Source organism: Salmo salar, chromosome 01 (genome assembly GCF_965601325.2).
Source record: "Salmo salar chromosome 01, fSalSal1, whole genome shotgun sequence".
Classification (NCBI taxonomy): Eukaryota; Metazoa; Chordata; class Actinopteri; order Salmoniformes; family Salmonidae; genus Salmo; species Salmo salar.
In genome coordinates, this window is record NC_138291.1 from 73,122,582 (window position 1) to 73,140,674 (window position 18,093).

General features: G+C 44.1%; 1 protein-coding gene across 2 annotated transcripts in view; it reads right to left on the reverse strand.

The window, feature by feature from the left end:
• The window catches only part of LOC106608059 (spectrin beta chain, non-erythrocytic 1), a 116,607-nt gene that overhangs the window by 36,136 nt on the left and 62,378 nt on the right, over positions 1 to 18,093 (reverse strand). For both annotated transcript variants that reach the window (XM_014205747.3, XM_014205739.3), the window contains 2 exons: positions 16,382 to 16,555; positions 2,502 to 2,593 (listed from right to left, as the gene is read on the reverse strand). In XM_014205747.3, the coding sequence (XP_014061222.2) occupies positions 2,502 to 2,593; positions 16,382 to 16,555 (266 nt within the window). The remainder of the gene's footprint in view (positions 1 to 2,501; positions 2,594 to 16,381; positions 16,556 to 18,093) is intronic.

The window sequence follows — 18,093 nt, forward strand, 5'->3', positions numbered from 1 at the left end:
TGTAAATACTGCCCCCTAGCCCTAACAGAGCGTTGGGCCATTAACTGAAAGGTCAATGGTTGAATCCCCGAGCTGACTAGGTGAAAAAATCTGCAGATGTGCCCTTGAGCAAGGCACTTAACCTGAATTGCTCTGGATAAGAGCATCTGCTAAATGACTCAAATGTCAATCTGGTCCCACTCCCATCATTGCCCATATAAATACCTTTTTACAACTACTAACTAATCACTGTCAGACCATATAGGGTCCTGTTTTATACTTGGTTAGGTTTTCAGATTAGGAGAGGCTCCGGGCACCAGGGAAAATAAATTTGCCACACCACTTTGGGACCTGTGGTGCCACCTCTGCATCAGGGCATCATCGGTCCTAAAAATCGTTGCATCCCACTATGTGGGGGGGTGATGCAGTTTGTAAAACATGTGGGTCCAAAATCACTGCTGTATTGAAATGCTACGAAATTGTGATAAAACACTTGTGGAACATGGGACTTTACTTGATAATTGCCCTTTATTACTTGTGACTTGACATGAGACTCGAAAGTTAAGACTTGAGACTTGCTTAGGGTTTTTACCACTTTGTCCCATACGTGGTAAATAACACACACTGCATAGTATTTTACAATTGATATTGAGTTGTGTTGGGTTTAATGGTAAATGTCACTAACCACAATACATATAGAGCAGTTTCCTGAAACTTGTATTTTAAAAAATAAGACTGCCATGCAATTATTTTATCAGAGTTGTCACAAAATGTTTATCCCTAGTGATAGTCCCTAGAGATAGCCCTTTTAGAAAGCGGCCACTTGTTGGACTATTCAAGGAGAGTTGGGTTGAAGCATTAGGTTGCTAAGAGAAGGACAAACTGAATTGCTTTCATGGATGACTAACTTGATGACCACACTATTTATTTTCATAAAGAGCCAAATCTAATGAGCCAAATCTATCTATTTAATAAACACAAGAGACCAGCAGAATGGCTAAAACAGTGTGAAAGTAGCAAGAACAGCAGCATCTAGTGGTCAAAACCTGGTACTTTCACACTATTTTATGCTAAATAATGCAAGCGACTACAATTGCAATTTTTTCTGAACCATCACCAGACCATTATTCCTCGTCCACCAAACTTTACAGTTGACACTATGCATTGGGGCAGGTAGCGTTCTTCTGGCATCCGTCAAACCCACATTCGTCCGTTGAACTGCCAGATGGTGAGGCGTGATTCATCACTCCAGAGAACGCGCTTCCACTGCTCCAATGGCGGCGAGTTTTACACTACTCCAGTCGACGCTTGGTGGCTACTCGGCCATGGAAACCCATTTCATGAAGCTCCTCGAAGAACAGTTTGTGTGCTGACGTTGCTTCCAGAGGCAGTTTGGAACTCAGTAGTGGGTGTGGCAACCGAGGACAGACGATTTTAAAGCGCTTCAGCACTCAGTGGTCCTGTTCTGTGAGGTTGCATTGCCTACCACTTCGCGGCTGAGCCGTTGTTGCTCCTAGACATTCCCACTTCACAATAACAGCACTTACATTGGACCAGGGCAGCTCTAGCAGGGCAGAAATCCGATGAACTGACTTGTTGGAAAGGTGGCATCCTATGACGGTGACATGTTGAAAGTCACTGAGCTCTTCAGTAAGGCCATTCTACTGGCAATGTTTGTCAATGGAGATTGCATGGCTGTGTGCTCGATATTATACACCTGCCCTCAACGGGTGTGGCTGAAAAAGCCGAATCCACTAAGGGGTGTCCACATACTTTTGTATATATAGTGTATGTTTCTCACATACGTATACCCTTGATGATGTTGACATTTTCTATCACAAAGTGTAGACCATAAGCTGTTGACCAGATGGATGTTCCAGAAAAACGCATTATTGAGTTTGCTCAAATTCTGATTTGACAGATCTGGCTAACTCAGAATTTACAGTTCCAGAAAGAGAGCTTGACGTTTAGCCTGATCAGACACCATGGCATTGAATGCTCTGAAGCAAACTTGTTACCTCCTAGGTTAACTTGATTTTAGCCTGTCCTGGTGGATAAAGACAGGGATTCTCTGCCAATCAGATTCTTGTCCAACACCATGACTGGTCCCTTTACGGAAAATCCAGTTGACATAGGAGCCTGCATTGTTTGCTGTGCATTACAAATGGGATGAATTACTGGACCTCGAATTGATCTTTTAGATCATTCTGAAGATCTTATTTTGGAACGTTATCTTTTTTTTTTCTTCAATCAATCATGTATCTAGTCAACTTAGCCTGTAGCAATGTAACCCAACACAGTTTCCCTTTGACCGCTATGCAAATGCTATGTATTGCTTTGCGATTTTTTGCAACTGGAAGAAATCCCAGACTCACTTATCTGGTTAAGAGAAGTTGGATATGTTCAGGGAATCTTGAATTTGTTAAACCATGTTTCTGGAAAACCCACCAGGATGTTTCTGCAAACTTTGCGCTATAGTAGAATACAGTAGGCCTCAGGCTGGTGGTGGTGTAGACACTCACCCTGCGGTCTTCATCTGGCACCAGAGCAGCAGAGCATCTTTAGCCGACTTCTTCTCCTTGTTATCCTCCGTCTCCACTCTGATGTCCTGGATCTGTCAAGCACATACCAAAGAATATGGTCACAACGCCAGCCATCAGCAGGACCCAAAGACTGATACAACCACTATTCACACACAACAAATACGTGCACACACACACACGCACAGAACAAACACGTGCGCACACACACACACACACACACACACACACACACACACACACACACACACACACACACACACACACACACAGGAATGCACCCACCTGCATTGAGTAACATAGACATAAACACCACTTAGCACTTTCTTGATGTACAAATGTAACCCTCTGGTTACTTTTTTATTTTTTAACAGGGACTGTATTATTTACTGTGTGCTGACATTGTTGCATGTTGGTCATATTTGGGAGACTGACCAGTTGCTAGGCAACAGTGTAAAAAGTGTGAGAGAAGACTCATGAAAACTACAAGCTATCAACGTTTGCTAACTAGTTGTTTCAAGCAGTTTATAGTTGTGTAACTCGCTCACCAGTGCAAATGAATGTAGTATACAGTTGAAGTCGGAAGTTTACATACACCTTAGCCAAATACATTTAAAGTCAGTTTTTCACATTCCTGACATTTAATCTAAGTAAAAATTCCCTGTCTTAGGTCAGTTAGGATCACCACTTTATTTTAAGAATGTGAAATGTCAATAATAGTAGAGAAATATTTCTTTCAGCTTTTATTTCTTTCATCACATTCCCAGTGGGTCAGAAGTTGACATACACTCAATTAGTATTTGGTAGCATTGCCTTTAAATTGTTTTACTTGGGTCAAACCTTTTGGGTAGCCTTCCACAAGCTTCCCACAATAAATTGGGTGAATTTTGGCCCATTCCTCCTGACAGAGCTGGTGTAACTGAGTCAGGTTTGTAGGCCTCCTTGCTCACACACGCTTTTTCAGTTCTGCCCACACATTTTCTATAGGATTGAGGTCAGGGCTTTGTGATGGCCACTCCAATACCTTGACTTCGTTGTCCTTAAGCCATTTTGCCAAAACTTTGGGAGTATGCTTGGGGTCATTGTCCATTTGGAAGACCCATTTGCGACCAAGATTTAACTTCCTGACTGATATCTTGAGATGTTGCTTCAATATATCCACATAATTTTCCTTCCTCATGGAGCCATCTATTTTGTGAAATGCACCAGTCCCTCATACAGCAAAGCACCCTCACAACATGATGCTCCCACCCCCGTGATTCATGGTTGGGATGGTGTTCTTCAGCTTGCAAACCTCACCCTTTTTCCTCCAAACATAAGGATGGTCATTATGGCCAAACAGTTCTATTTTTGTTTTATCAGACCAGAGGACATTTCTCCAAAAAGTACTATCTTTGTCCCCATGTGCAGTTGCAAACTGTAGTTGCAAACTGTAGCAAACTGTAGGTTTTGGAGCAGTGGCTTCTTCCTTGCTGAGCGGCCTTTCAGGTTATGTTGATATAGGACTCGTTTTACTGTGGATATAGATACTTTTGTACCCGTTTCCTCCAGCATCTTCACAAGGTCCTTTGCAGTTGTTCTGGGATTGATTTGCACTTTTCGCACCAAAGTACCTTCATCTCTAGGAGACAGAAGGTGTCTCCTTCCTGAGCGGTATGATGGCTGTGTGGTCCCATGGTGTTTATACTTGCGTACTATTGTTTGTACAGTTGAACGTGGTACCTTCAGGAGCTTGGAAATTGCTCCCATGGATGAACCAGAGTTGTGGAGGTCTACAATTTTCTTCTGAGGTCTTGGCTGATTTCTTTTGATTTTTCCATGATGTCAAGCAAAGAGGCACTGCGTTTGAAGGTAGGCCTTGAAATACATCCACAGGTACACCTCCATTTGACTCAAATTATGTCAATTAGCCTATCAGAAGCTTCTAAAGCCATGACATCATTTTCTGGAATTTTCCGAGCTGTTTAAAGGCACAGTCAACTTAGTGTATGTAAACTTCTGAACCACTGGAATTGTGATACAATGAATTATACGTGAAATAACCTGTCTGTAAACAATTGTTGGAAACATTACTTGTGTCACGCACAAAGTAGATGTCCTAACCGACTTGCCAAAACTATAGTTTGTTCACAAGAAATTTGTGGAGTGGTTGAAAAACGAGTTTTAATTATTCGAACCTAAGTGTATGTAAACTTCCGACTTCAACTGTATATGATGAACATTTAGTTGAGCATCACCGATCACAGTGAGGATAGCGAGGGATTTATTGCTTGTACTTGTGGAAAGCCTCTCGCGAAAAAGTAGAAAGCAGATTATTCAGTCGACGTTCCTATCGGTCCTAGACTACGGCTACATCATCTATATGAACAGCTGCCACTTCATTAAAGCCGTTAGATGCAGTTTATCAAAGCGCACTGCTCTTCATTACGGGTGACAATTTTTGTACTCGTCACTGCATTCTCTACCAGAAAGTTGTTTGGCCCTCTTTGATGTCACGCAGGTTGATACATTGCTATGTTTTCATTTAAAAAGCTCTTTTACAAAAAGTCCCACTGTACCTAACATCATTACTAAACTTTAGACATACGAGTTCCAACAGCTGGTCTCAGGGATGGCTAACTCTGTAAATTCCTTTGATCTCTACTGAGTTAGGTAAATCAGCTTTTAGTTTTCTTGCACCTTATTTGTGGAACAATCTTAAAACTTATCTTACATTTGATATTCTGGTGCCTCTAGTGTAATTCAGAAAGCTGATTGAGGACCTTATTACTGATGAATGTGTTTGATTTTGATGACCGTGTTTTTCTTTTTGCTTGCATTTTGATGTGTATTTTCTGTAATCTGTCATTCAGGGCTGGGTAATCTGGGTAATCTGTCATCCAGGGCTGTAAGAGACGTTGTTCTCAGTAAGACTCCCTGACAAAATAAAGGTTAAATAAAATAAATACAAAATATAAACTTTCTCTGACTGAGAGGGTCAACTGTAATCAACAGGCTGCTCTTTCTGCCTCTCGACCTTATGCTAAAATGCTGACCACACCGCTCGCGTGTTTTTAGACATTTTTGCAAATATTGAAAATGAAATACCTCATTTACATAAGTATTCACACCCCTGATATGTTAGAATCACATGTTGCAGCAAATACAGCTGTGAGTCTTTTTTAGTAAGTCTCTAAGATCTTTGCACACCTGGATTGTGCATCATTTACACATTATTACAAAAAAATGTCAAGTACTGTCAAGTTGGTTGTTGATCATTGCTAGACAGTGATTTTCATGTCTTGAAGACGATTTAAGTCAGAACTGTAACTAGACCACTCAGGAACATTCAATGTTGTTTAAGCAACTCCAGTGTATATTTGGCCTTGTGTTTTAGGTTATTGTCCAGCTGAAAGGTGAATTTGTCTCCCAGTGTCTGTTTGAAAGCAGACGGAACCAGGTTTCCCTCTAGAATTTTGCTTAGCTCTATTCCGTTTTTTATCCCCCCCCCCAAAAAAACTCCCTAGTCCTAATTTATTTTGCAGTTTTACTTTAGTGCCTTATTGCAAACAGGATGCATGTTTTGGGATATTTTTATTCTGTACAGGCTTCCTTCTCTGCACTATGTCATTTAGGTTAGTACTCTGGAGTAATTACAATGTTGTTGATCCATCTTCAGCTTTCTTCTATCACAGCCATTAAACTGTAAACTGTTTTAAAAAGTCACCATTGTCACCATCCTTCCTCTTCAGTAACTGAGTTAGGAAGGACGCCTGTAACTTTGTAGTAACTGGGTGTAATTGATACACCATCCAAAGTTTAATGAATAACTTCACCATGCTCAAATGGATAATCAATGTCTGCTTTTGTTTTACCCATCTACCAATAGGTGCCCTTCTTTGTGAGGCATTGGAAAACCTCCCTGGTCTTTGTGGTCAAATCTGTTTTTGAAATTCACTGCTTGACTGCTTGACACATAATTGTATGTCTGTGGTACAGAGATGAGGTAGTCATTCAAAAATCCTGTTAAACACTATTATTGCACACAACTTGTTTAGGCATGCCATAACAAAGGGGTTGAATACTTATTGACTCAAGACATTTAAAATGTTCCTTTTTTATTAATTTGTAAAGAAATCTAAAAACATAATTCCACTTTGACATTATGGGGTATTGTGTGTTGGCCAGTGTCACAAAATCTAAATGTAATACATTTTACATTCAGGCTGTAGCACAACAAAATGTGGAAAAAGTCAAGGGGTGTGGATACTTTCTGAAGGCACTGTATTATATTTCCTACTGGGTAAACTATATATTCTTCAGGGGTATATTACCTACTAGGTGGAAGCATTGGACCATTTTATTTATGGTTAGGCCCACCCAGTCCACACACTCATTTTCACATGCTGCCTGCTTACAGACCACATAATATATTATTGCCACACACCTAGATACTACTGTAGGTCCAAACTGACATGAACTCCAGTCCCTCAGAAGAGAGGGCTACAAATGGAGGCACTGCTGAGATGGTTAACAGGAGATCCTGAGATAATGGATGAGCAATGATTAAACAACAGGACTGTACATGAAGGCAGTGCAGTGAACATAAAACAGTGAAAAGACTATCCCCCTATCATAAGGCCAACTATTAGTGGTGATATCAAGCCATTTGGGAACCCTCTCATTTTAACAGCGAGTTCCAATAGATCAGAGGGAAAGAGAATGGAGATGAATATGGAGAAGCTGACACAGTTGAGCCAGTGGGGGGACACTGATCCTATCAGGGCATTAATGGTTATGGGAGTGGAGAAGGAGCATCAGATATTGAAGGGGCTTTGGATGCCTTCGAGTTGTCTGGACTGCTTAAAGTGAACAAATGTATGCAACATCCTCAAACCAAGTGGGCCAGTGTTTTAGTTAAGACGTTTGTGGATCTCACAGCATAGTGTGTGCCAACTCTGGTTGAAGATGAAGAAAAGGGCATCAACTGGCAGTTTATCTGTCTAGGAAATGTAGCCCCTCCCTCTCCTGAGAAAATACCCACCACCAAATTCTCCCCATGTCAGCGCCCCGTAGTAAAAACAAACTACAGGCCTTCATGATGAGAGAGTGGATCTCAGATAGCAAGCTGAAGAACCTTGTCAAACCCCAAGCCACAGCCTCAAGACCTGAATACATCATTGAAGCCATGGGGAAGGTTCTGAAGGAAGCTATGACATCTCACTATGAGACCAGTCTGTACAAAAGACTGCAGATTTTCAATGGCACAGTGTAAATGCCCCTTGGGGAAGAGGACATAGACTCCTGGATGGAACAAGTAAACCAGATGTTGCCTGAGTGGCAATACTCCAACCAGAAGAGAAAGAGACTTATCAAGAGTTTAGCCCTGAGTGTGGCTAGAGCACTAAGAGCTAACCACAAAAATGCATTGGTAGAGGACTAATTGAACATACTGGAGCACACATACGGCACAGCAGACTCAGGGGAGGACCTCTACTACAAGTTTGAGGGCCTGCAACAGAAACCTGGGAGAGAAGATCTCTGATTTCCTGCTTTGACTAGAAAAGTCGTCACAGAACGTCAGAGTGAAAAGAGGCATGAGTCCAGGGTCGACGTCGCACAAGTTAACAAGATTACCAAAGGAGTGATGTACAACACTGAAATCCTGGTGCATCTTCAACAGAGAGAGAAGAGAGAGGCCGCCCACATTTCCAGTTCGACTGCAAAAGCTGAGGGAAGAAGAGAAGCACTCTCATAGAATCCCAGTATCCCAAGTCCAACCTCAGAAAGAGCCAACAACATTTTGGCTGGGGCCGAAATCAAAGTTCTCTGCAGACAGGAGGAAGAACTGAAGTCTGCCATAGCAGCAATGAAGGTGACCCTGGCTGAAGGCAACATCGAGGTTTAAGTTCAACTCTGCTGAGAGGCCCTACACTGTGCTAGTGGAACCAGCTGAGAGGAGTGAGCTGCCAGCTTCTGTCCTGATAACCAGCAGTATGGTTACTGTTCCTGCTGAAGATGGCAGCAGCATAACTCTAAGGGTGAAGAATGAAAGCACTCAGGCAGTCACACTACAACCCGATCTCAAGATGGCCAAACTGCATCCAGTAGCTCACATAACCCACACAGAAGTCACACAGAAGCAAAGAAGAAACCCTCAACCCTGACCTCCTTGACTTCGGCAACTCTCCCGTTCCCCCACAATGGAAAGAACGGTTGCAAAGGTGACTGAAGGAATGGGCCATAGTGTTTTCTTTAAATTAATAGGAGGTGGGCTGTGCAAGTGGAGTGGAACACATGCTCAGACTCACCAATGAACAACCATTGAGCGAGAGGTTCAGAAGTATGGCGCCCACGGATGTAGAAGATGTTCGGAAACACTTGAGAGAGTTGATGGACTGTCTGTCTGTCAGGAATCAAGTAGTTCTCCATCCTCAACCATCGCAGTGGCTATTACCAGATCCCCATGCGCAAGGCCGACAAGGAGAAGACAGTGTTGATCTGCCCTCTTGGTTTCTACCAATTAGAGAGGATGCCTCAAGGAGTCACTGGAGCCCCAGCATCTTTCCAACTATTAATGGAGAAGGCTGTCGGCTACATGAACCTCCTTGTGTGCTGGTCTACCTGGACCACCTCATTGTGTTTGGGAAAACCTTGGAGGAACATAACGAAAGGCTGATGAAGGTCCTGGACCAGAAAAACTCAAGGCCCTCCAGTCATTTCTAGGTTCTGCGAATACTACCGGAGGTTTGTGAAAGGATACGCTGTCCAGAAGTTACTGTACGGAGCAAAGCTCCATGTGCGCACGGACAATAACCACCTCACCAACGTGCAAACCACCGCCAAGCTGAATGCCACAGGCCAGAGGTGGATGGCCACTCACCAACTACGAGTTCAAGTTGCAGTACAGGCCAGGGCGAGTGAACATTGATGCCGACGCCCTATCAGGACGCTCACACGTCAGTGCTGAAGAGGATGGAGACTGGGTTGAAATCCCCTCATCAAGGGAGTCAGAGCCATTTGCCGAGTAATGACTGCCAACGTCTCTTCAGACAGTATCTCTGAGAGGGCAACTGTGAACATAGGAGCCCCGCCCGAGGCTGTCCCTGAACCCTTCGTGAAATTCACTGCTCTGAAGATGGATGGACTATCCTGCCTGACTCCTGAGGATCTGCGATGCGCACAGCTCTGGGACCCAGTGATATTCACCGTCAGCCAGGCCCTGGGGTTAAGAAAGGAACACTTCCTAAGCAGAAACACAAACCCAGAAGAAGCCTTTCTCCTGAGGTCATGGAACATGCTGTACAAGGAAAGGATGTTTAAGTCCATGGTCCCCAATTACAAACAGGTGCCAAATAAAGGGAGACAAGGCAGACAGAACAGGAACATTTGATGACATGTACTTCTGAGAAACTGGATGAGTTTGGATATGTTTTGGAGGGGTGATGGCTTGGATGGCGATGGCTCGAATAATCAGTCATCTGAGCCAATGGCAGAGCCATAGAGTTAATCCCAGTGACATTTAGCAGACTGCACCCGGTCATACAAGGACAAGACTTACTCCCTGCTCTCAGAGCTCAGTGGAGCAAAACTAAGGTGATTTTAGAGGAGGGAGGATGTTACACAGCTAAGATGGAGCTCATACATTAGTGAAGAAGAGGAGTCTGAACAGATTCAACGTAAAGTCAGTGAGCGAAGAAGAGATAAAGAAACCGCAGTGGGCGAAAATATAAATGTTTTTTGGAAGCGAAAGATAAAAAGCTGTAAGAGACAAATTAAGGAGCACAGACCTCTGGGAATGAGATGAGAGCAAAAAACTCTACAGAAGCGGGCGGGCGGAGCATGCAGAGCGAGGCGGGTGGAAAGGACAGGACAGGCAGAGCAGTGACTGTATGCTAGCAGGATAGTCCATATCTCCAAACATCTTCCATAAGTGGATGAATTGGTCTAATTTCTGGTAAAGCCTCAACCATTAGTTACCTTTTCCAATTCAAATGAGCTTGAAAGTTAATGACAACATGACAACATTTTTATTGTTTTGTGTGAGTACAGCCCCGCGATAAAACGCCCAGTGATATCCAACGTCAGCCAGGCCCTGGGGTTAAGAAAGGAGCCATTCTCCTGGGGTCATGGGACATGCTCACACAGAGATGGAGTGCTGTACAGGAACCCCAAGAACTCCCATTCAGTTTGACAGAGATAGCTGGTCCTGCCCCAAGAGTACCACCATGCTGTCATGAAGTCACTGCATGATGATATGGGACTGGCCCAGGCAAGATTTTACTGGCCTCGCATGTCTCGCGACATTGAGCAACACTGCATGAACTGTGCAAGGTGTATCCATCGGAAGACCCTACACCAATGGGCTGCTGAGCTAGTCAACATCACCCATGGAGCTGGTCTGCATCGACTTCCTGACAGTGGAGAATGACAGCAGAAACATCAGCAACATCCTCATCATTACAGACCACTTCACCCACTATGCCCAGGCATACCCTACCAAGGACCAGCTTGTAAGCACAGTGGCCAAAGACTTGTGGGAGAAGTTCTTTGTACACTATAAACTACCAACAGGGGTCCACTACTATCAAGGAAGATACTTCGAGAGCCGACTGATCCACAAAATGCTAACCCTTGTGGGGGTAAAGAAGTCAATAACCTCTCCCTATCATCCTCAAGGGAACGCAAAGGTGGAACACTTCAACCCTATGCTGCTTAACATGCTTGGCACTCTGGGTCCAAGCAGAAGTCCACCTGGAGCCAGCATACAGCTCACCTTGTGCACGCCTACAACAGAACGAAGAACGACTCCACTGGTTTCTCACCATACCACCTCATGTTTGTTTGGGAGAGAGTTTAGGCTACCAGTCGACCTGTGTTTTGGAGTGAGCCCTGATGGAAGCCCTTCAAGTGACGAACTGCAGTACACAGTCAAGCTCAAAGACCAGCTACATGAGGCGTACAACCTTGCGTGAAGTGCTGCAGGGTGGAAAAATGCTGCAAAGAAGGCTCATGTGGACAAGAAGGTGAAGCATTAAGACCTCCAGCCTGGAGTCCTCCTCCAAAACTTTGGCGTGCCCGGAAAGCACAAGATAGCCAACTGATGGAAGACTGAGCCATACCTCATCTCAAAGAAGCTCCCAGGCCTAGCCACTTACCAGGTAAAGCCGAAAAATGGCCGTGGACCAGTGAAAACCCTGCACAGGAACCACCTGCTGCCCATTAGCCAGATAGTGGAGCACACTGATAAAGAGGAGACTCTGCCAGCCAATCCAGTCCAAACACTGAGTCACAGGAGGAGGAGAACCGAACAGCCCACAGGGAGCATTGCTATCCAGTCCCCATCCCCTTGCTGTCGGATGGATCTGAGGCAGAGGAAAGCAATTCAGAGGACCTCACCAGGCAGTTTCTAAATCCAGAGGCTACAGTTTTCGCCCCAAAACCTAAAGGAGCCACATGAGATGAACTGGAGAGTGATCCTGAAGGAGGAAACTGTCCTGCCCTCCAGGTCCACAGTGGACACTCGGGCCATCCCAGAACTGCCAGTAGTTAAGCAGTCTTGTGATGAGTTAGGTACACCTCACAACACTACTGTAGTACACTGAGGTATATGGGTATTTTGCAGCATCTTTGGTATGAAAAGGGTAACAAAGGTATAAGTACTGCTGATGTTTTGAGAAGCATCCTTTTTGAAGTTTTATTTTATTTTTCCTTGGATGAAACATTGTCTATGTTTACATGTGTATCTGTGTACTTTTACAATGTCAAGCTCTGACATACTGACAATTCTGTGTATATATTAACCTATTTCATACTTTTGAGGTCAAAGGTGTAGGGACTTGTTGGGAAGTTTATTTTGTGAGGGGTGTATGTAACCCCCTGGTTACTTTTTTTTTTTTTTAGCACGGACTGTATTATTTACTGTGTGCTGACATTGTTGCATGTGGGACACATTTGTGAGATGGACTGGTTGCTAGCCAACAGTGCGATGCGCTTGAGAGAAGACTCACAAAAACTACAAACAATCAACATTTGCTAACTAGTTCCTTCAAGGAGTTACAGTTGTGTAACTCGCTCACCAGTGCAAATAAATGTAGTATATAAAAGTACACCAGTATGTGGACACCCATTCAAATTAGTGGATTCTGCAATTTAGCCACACCTGTTGCTAACAGGTGTATAAAAATTGAGCACACAGCCCTGCAATCTCCATAGACAAACATTGGCAGTAGAATGGCTTGTACTTAAGAGCTCAGTAACTTTTAATGTGGCACGGTCATAGGATGCCACCTTTCCAACAAGTCAGTTTGTAAAACTTCTGCCCTGCTAGAGCTGCCCTGGTCAACTGTAAGCGCTGTTATTGTGAAGTGGAAATGGCTAGGAGCAACAACGGCTCAGCCGCGAAGTGGTAGGTCACACAAGCTCAATAAATGGGATCGTCGAGTGCTGAAGCCTGTAAAAATTGTCTGTCCTCGGTTGCAACAAACACCAAACTGCCTCTGGAAGCAACGTCAGCACAAGAACTGTTCATCAGAAACTTCATGAAATGGGTTTCCATATCCGAGCAGCCGCACACAAGCCTAAGATCACCATGTGCAACGCCAAGCGTCGGCTGGAGTGGTGTAAAGCTCGCCTGCATTGGACTCTGGAGCAGTGGAAACGTGTTCTCTGGAGTGATGAATCACGCTTCACCATCTGGCAGTCAGACGGATAAATCTGGGTTTGGCAGATGCCAGAAGAACGCTACATGCCCTAATGCATCGTGCCATCTGTAAAGTTTGGTGGAGGAAGAATAATGATCTGGGCTGTTTTTCATGGTTCAGGCTCCTTAGTTCCAGTGAAGGGAAATCTTAACGCTACAGCATACAATGACATTGTAGACAATTCTGTGTTTCCAAATATGTGGCAACAGTTTGGGGAAGGCCCTTTCCTGTTTCAACATGACCATGCCCTCAAGCGAGGTCCACACAGAAATGGTTTGTTGAGATTGGTGTGGAAGAACTTGACTGGCCTGTAAAGAGCCCTGACCTCAACCCCATCAAACACTTTTGGGATGAATTGGAACGCCAACTGTGAGCCAGGCCTAATCGCACAACATTAGTCCCCGACCTCACTAATACTTGTGGCTGAATGGAAGCAAGTCCCCGTAACAATGTTCCAACATCTAGTGGAAAACCTTCCCAGAAGAGTGGAGGCTGTTATAGCAGCAAAGGGTGGACCAATTCCATGTTTATGCCCATGATTATGGAATGAGATGTTTGACTAGCAGGTGTCACATACTTTTTTTTTTAATTTGAGCTGTCCCATTTTAACTGAAGAGGACTGTTTTGTTTTTTGTGGTTTTCATAAAAAGGAATTGTGTCGAGCCGTATCAGTGTGTTTCATTGGGACAGCCATTAGTCCATTGACTAGTGGTTTCCATTTGCACGCTGCAAAGTCCGGGTAGCCATTTGATTAGCTGTTCAGGAGTCTTATGGCTTGGAGGTAAAAGCTGGTGAGAAGCCTTTTATTCCAAGACTTGGCGCTCCGGTACTGCTTGCCATGCGGTAGCAGAGAGCTGGCTGGAGTCTTCGACAATTTTTAGGGCCTTCCTCTGACACCGCCTGGTATAGAGGTCCTGGACGGGCAGCTTAGCCCCAGTGATATACTGGGCCGTACGCACTACCCTCTGTAGTGCCTTGCGGTCGGAGGTTGAGAAGTTGCCGTACCAGGCAGTGATGCAACCAGTTAGGATGCTCTCGATGCTGCAGCTGTAGAACCTTTTGAGGATCTGAGGATCCATGCCAAATCTTTTTAGTTTCCTGAGAGGGAATAGGCTTTGTCATGCCTTCTTCACGACTGTCTTGGTGTGTTTGGACCATGTTAGTTTGTTGGTGATGTGGAGACCAACGAACTTGAAGCTCTCAACCTGCTCCGCTACAGCCCCGTCGATGAGAATGGGGGCGTGCTCGGTCCTCCTTTTCCTGTAGTCCACAATCATCTCCTTTTTCTTGATTACGTTGAGGGATAGGTTGTTATTCTGGCACCACCCGGCCAGGTCTCTGACCTCCTCCCTATAGACTGTCTCATCATTGTCAGTGATCAGGCCTACCACTGTTGTGTCGTCTACAAACTTAATGATGGTGTTGGAGTCGTGCCTGGTCATGCAGTTGTGGGTGAACAGGGAGAACAGGGGACTGAGCACTCACCCCTAAGGGGCTCCAGTGTTGAGGATCAGCGTGGCAGATGTGTTGTCACCTACCCTTACCACCTGGGGGCGGCCAGTCAGGAAGTCCAGGATCCAGTTGCAGAGGGAGTTGTTTAGTGGTGTTGAACGCTGAGCTGTAGTCAATGAATAGCATTTTCACGTAGATGTTGCTTCAGTGTTGCTTTCCTCAAAGCGAGCATAGAAGTGATTTAGCTCATCTGGTAGGCTCGTGTCACTGGGCAGCGCGCGGCTGTGCTTCCCTTTGTAGTCTGTAATAGTTTGCAGGCCCTGCCACATCTGACGAACGTCGGAGCCGGTGTAGTACGATTCAATCTTAGTCCTGTATTGGCGCTTTGCCTGTTTGATGGTTCGTCTGAGGGCGTAGTGTGATTTCTTATAAGCGTCCGTGTTAGAGTCCCGCTCCTTGAATGGGGCAGTTCTACCATTTAGCTTAGTGCGGATGTTGCCTGTAATCCATGGTTTCTGGTTGGGGAATGTACGTACAGTCACTGTGGGGACGACATCGTCGATGCACTTATTGTAGAAGCCAGTGACTGATGTGGTGTACTTCTCAATGCCATCAGAGGAATCCCGGAACATATTCCAGTCTGTGCTAGCAAAACAGTCCTGTAGCTTAGCATCTGCGTCAACTGACCACTTCTTTATTAACCGAGTCATTGGTGCTTCCTGCTTTAGTTCTTGCTTGTAGGCAGGAATCAGGAGGATGGAATTATGGTCAGATTTTACAAATTGGGGGGGAGGGGGCAAGGGAGAGTTTTGTATGCGTTTCTGTGCGTGGTGTAAAGGTGGTCTAGAGTTGTTTTTCCTCTGGTTGCACAGTTAACATGCTGATAGAAATTAGGTAAGACTGATTTCAGTTTTCCTGCATTAAAGTCCCCGGCCACTAGCAGTGCTGCCTCTGGGTGGGTGTTTTCCTGTTTGCATGGTATTTGGTCAATATATCACGGCTAAGGGCTGTTCTTACGCACAACGCACCATGGAGTGCCTGGACATAGCCCTTAGCCGTGGTATATTTTGGCCATATACTGTACTACAAACCCCTGAGGTGCCTTATTGCTATTATAAACTGGCTACCAATGTAATTAGAGCTGTAAAAATAAATGTTTTGTCATACCCATGGTATACGGTCTGATACCACAGCTGTCAGCCAATCGGCATTCAGGGTTTGAACCACCCAGTTAATAACACCTATTAGGTGGAGGCACTGCACTATTTTATTAATGGTTAGGCCCGCCCAGTCCACACTGCTTTTCACATGCTGTCTGCTTACAGACCATATAGTTTATTATTGCCACACACCTAGATACTCGGTCCAAACTGATATGAACTCCGGTCCCTCAGAAGAGAGAGCTACACAAATAAACAACTAAAGCCAACTACTCAACCACATCTGTGGATTTAAGTAGACAAAAAAAGGTGTTTAATCCACACAGCTTATAAAATGAAATCCCTTTACCAACTGTGCACTCTCACATTATACAATTTAGTTTTTTACAAATAACCATTCAAACGCTCAAATAAAATACTTGTTGAAAAAAGTATTTTAAATACCAGATACCCAAATACACATGTATTTAAGCCCAGACCTGATTAGCACATGCAAAATACTTTATTGAAAGAGAGAGAGTGAAAGCGTGCATGCGAGAAAAGAGAGTGTACTGGGTGGTCAGCTGACCTGGAAGCGGAGGATGATGGTCCAGATGAGGCCAAGGGTGAGGCGGTGGTTGCCATCGACGATGTCATGGGAGCCCATGTTTTCTAGGTGGACCCTCTGCTCCTTGAGGAACTGCAGGGCCTTGTCCACGTTCTCCAGGCAGTGGATACGCATGCGCCCCTTAGTGGGCTTGGGCTGCAGAGGGGAAAGAAAGAGTGGGATAGATGGTATTAACACAGACAAATTACATTAGTGTCACTCAAACTCTTCATGTAACTGATATTCTACTGCCAACAATCTAAACTGTTTGGTTTTGTGTATTGTAACTTGAGGCAGGACTCCCTGGGCTGATGACCTACTTAGCAGACTTCTTTACTCCTTGAGGTAGGCAGATTTAGGATTTTCATGTGTCTATTACACAACAACAATATAATAATGTACATTATATACATGGACATATCTATGGGACATCAGTGAATGGTGTGGCTGTTGAGGAGACTAAATTACTTGGTGTTACCTTAGATTGTAAACTGTCATGGTGTAAACATTTAGATTCTATGGTTGTAAAGATGGGGAGAAGTCTGTCCATAGTAAAGAGAAGCTCTGCTTTTTTGACAACACACTCCACAAAGCAAGTCCTGCAGGCTCTAGTTTGATCTTATCTTGATTATTATCCAAAGAAAGACCTAGTTAAGCTGCAGCTGGCCCAAAACAGAGCGGCACGTCTTACTCTTCATTGTAATCAGAGGGCTAACATGAAAACTATGCATGCCAGTCTCTCTTGGCTAAAAGTTGAGGAAAGACTGACGGAATCACTTCTTGTTTTTATAAGAAACAACGTGTTGGAAAATCCCAAATTGTTTGGATAGTCAACTTACACAGCACTGACACAAACACTTCCCCCACCAGCCATGCCACCAGGGGTCTTTTCATAGTCCCCAGGGCCAACAAATTAAAGTAAACGTACAGTATTATACAAAGCCATGAGTGCGTGGAACACCCTTCCATATCATATAGGGCAAGTGAACAGCAAACCTGGTTTGAAAAAACAAATAAGCACAATGCCTCTCCCCATGTGATCTACTTGTTGTGTTTATGTACTGATATATGTGGAACTGATCGATGTACACACGCACACTACACGTACATGTTTTTAAATGTATGTAAATTGTAAAGTATTTCATCTGTAATGTATTTTTCGTTATGTGTCGGACCCCAGTAAGACTGGCTGTCGTCATTGGCGTCTGTTAATGGGGATCATAATACATCAAATACCCCATAATGTAAAAGTGGAATTACGTTTTTCAGAATTTGTACAAATTAATTAAAAATGAAAAGCTGAAATGTCTTCAGTCAAGTATTCACCCCCTTTGTTATGGCAAGCCTAAATAAGTTCGGGAGTACAAATGTGCTTTTAAGTCACATAATAAGTTGCATGGACTCTGTGTGCAATAATTGTATTTAACATAATTATTTCATGACTACCTCATCTCTGTATCCCACATATACAATTATCGTAAAGGTCCCCCAGTCGAGCAGTGAATTTCAAACATAGATTTAACCACAAAGTCCAGGGAGGTTTTCCAATGCCTTGCAAAGGAAGGAACCTGTTGATAGATTGTTTTTTTTCTAACCGGACATTGAATATCCTTTTGAGCATGGTGAAGATATTCATTACACTTTGGATGATGTATCAATACATCCAGTCTCAACAAAGATACAGGGCTACTCAT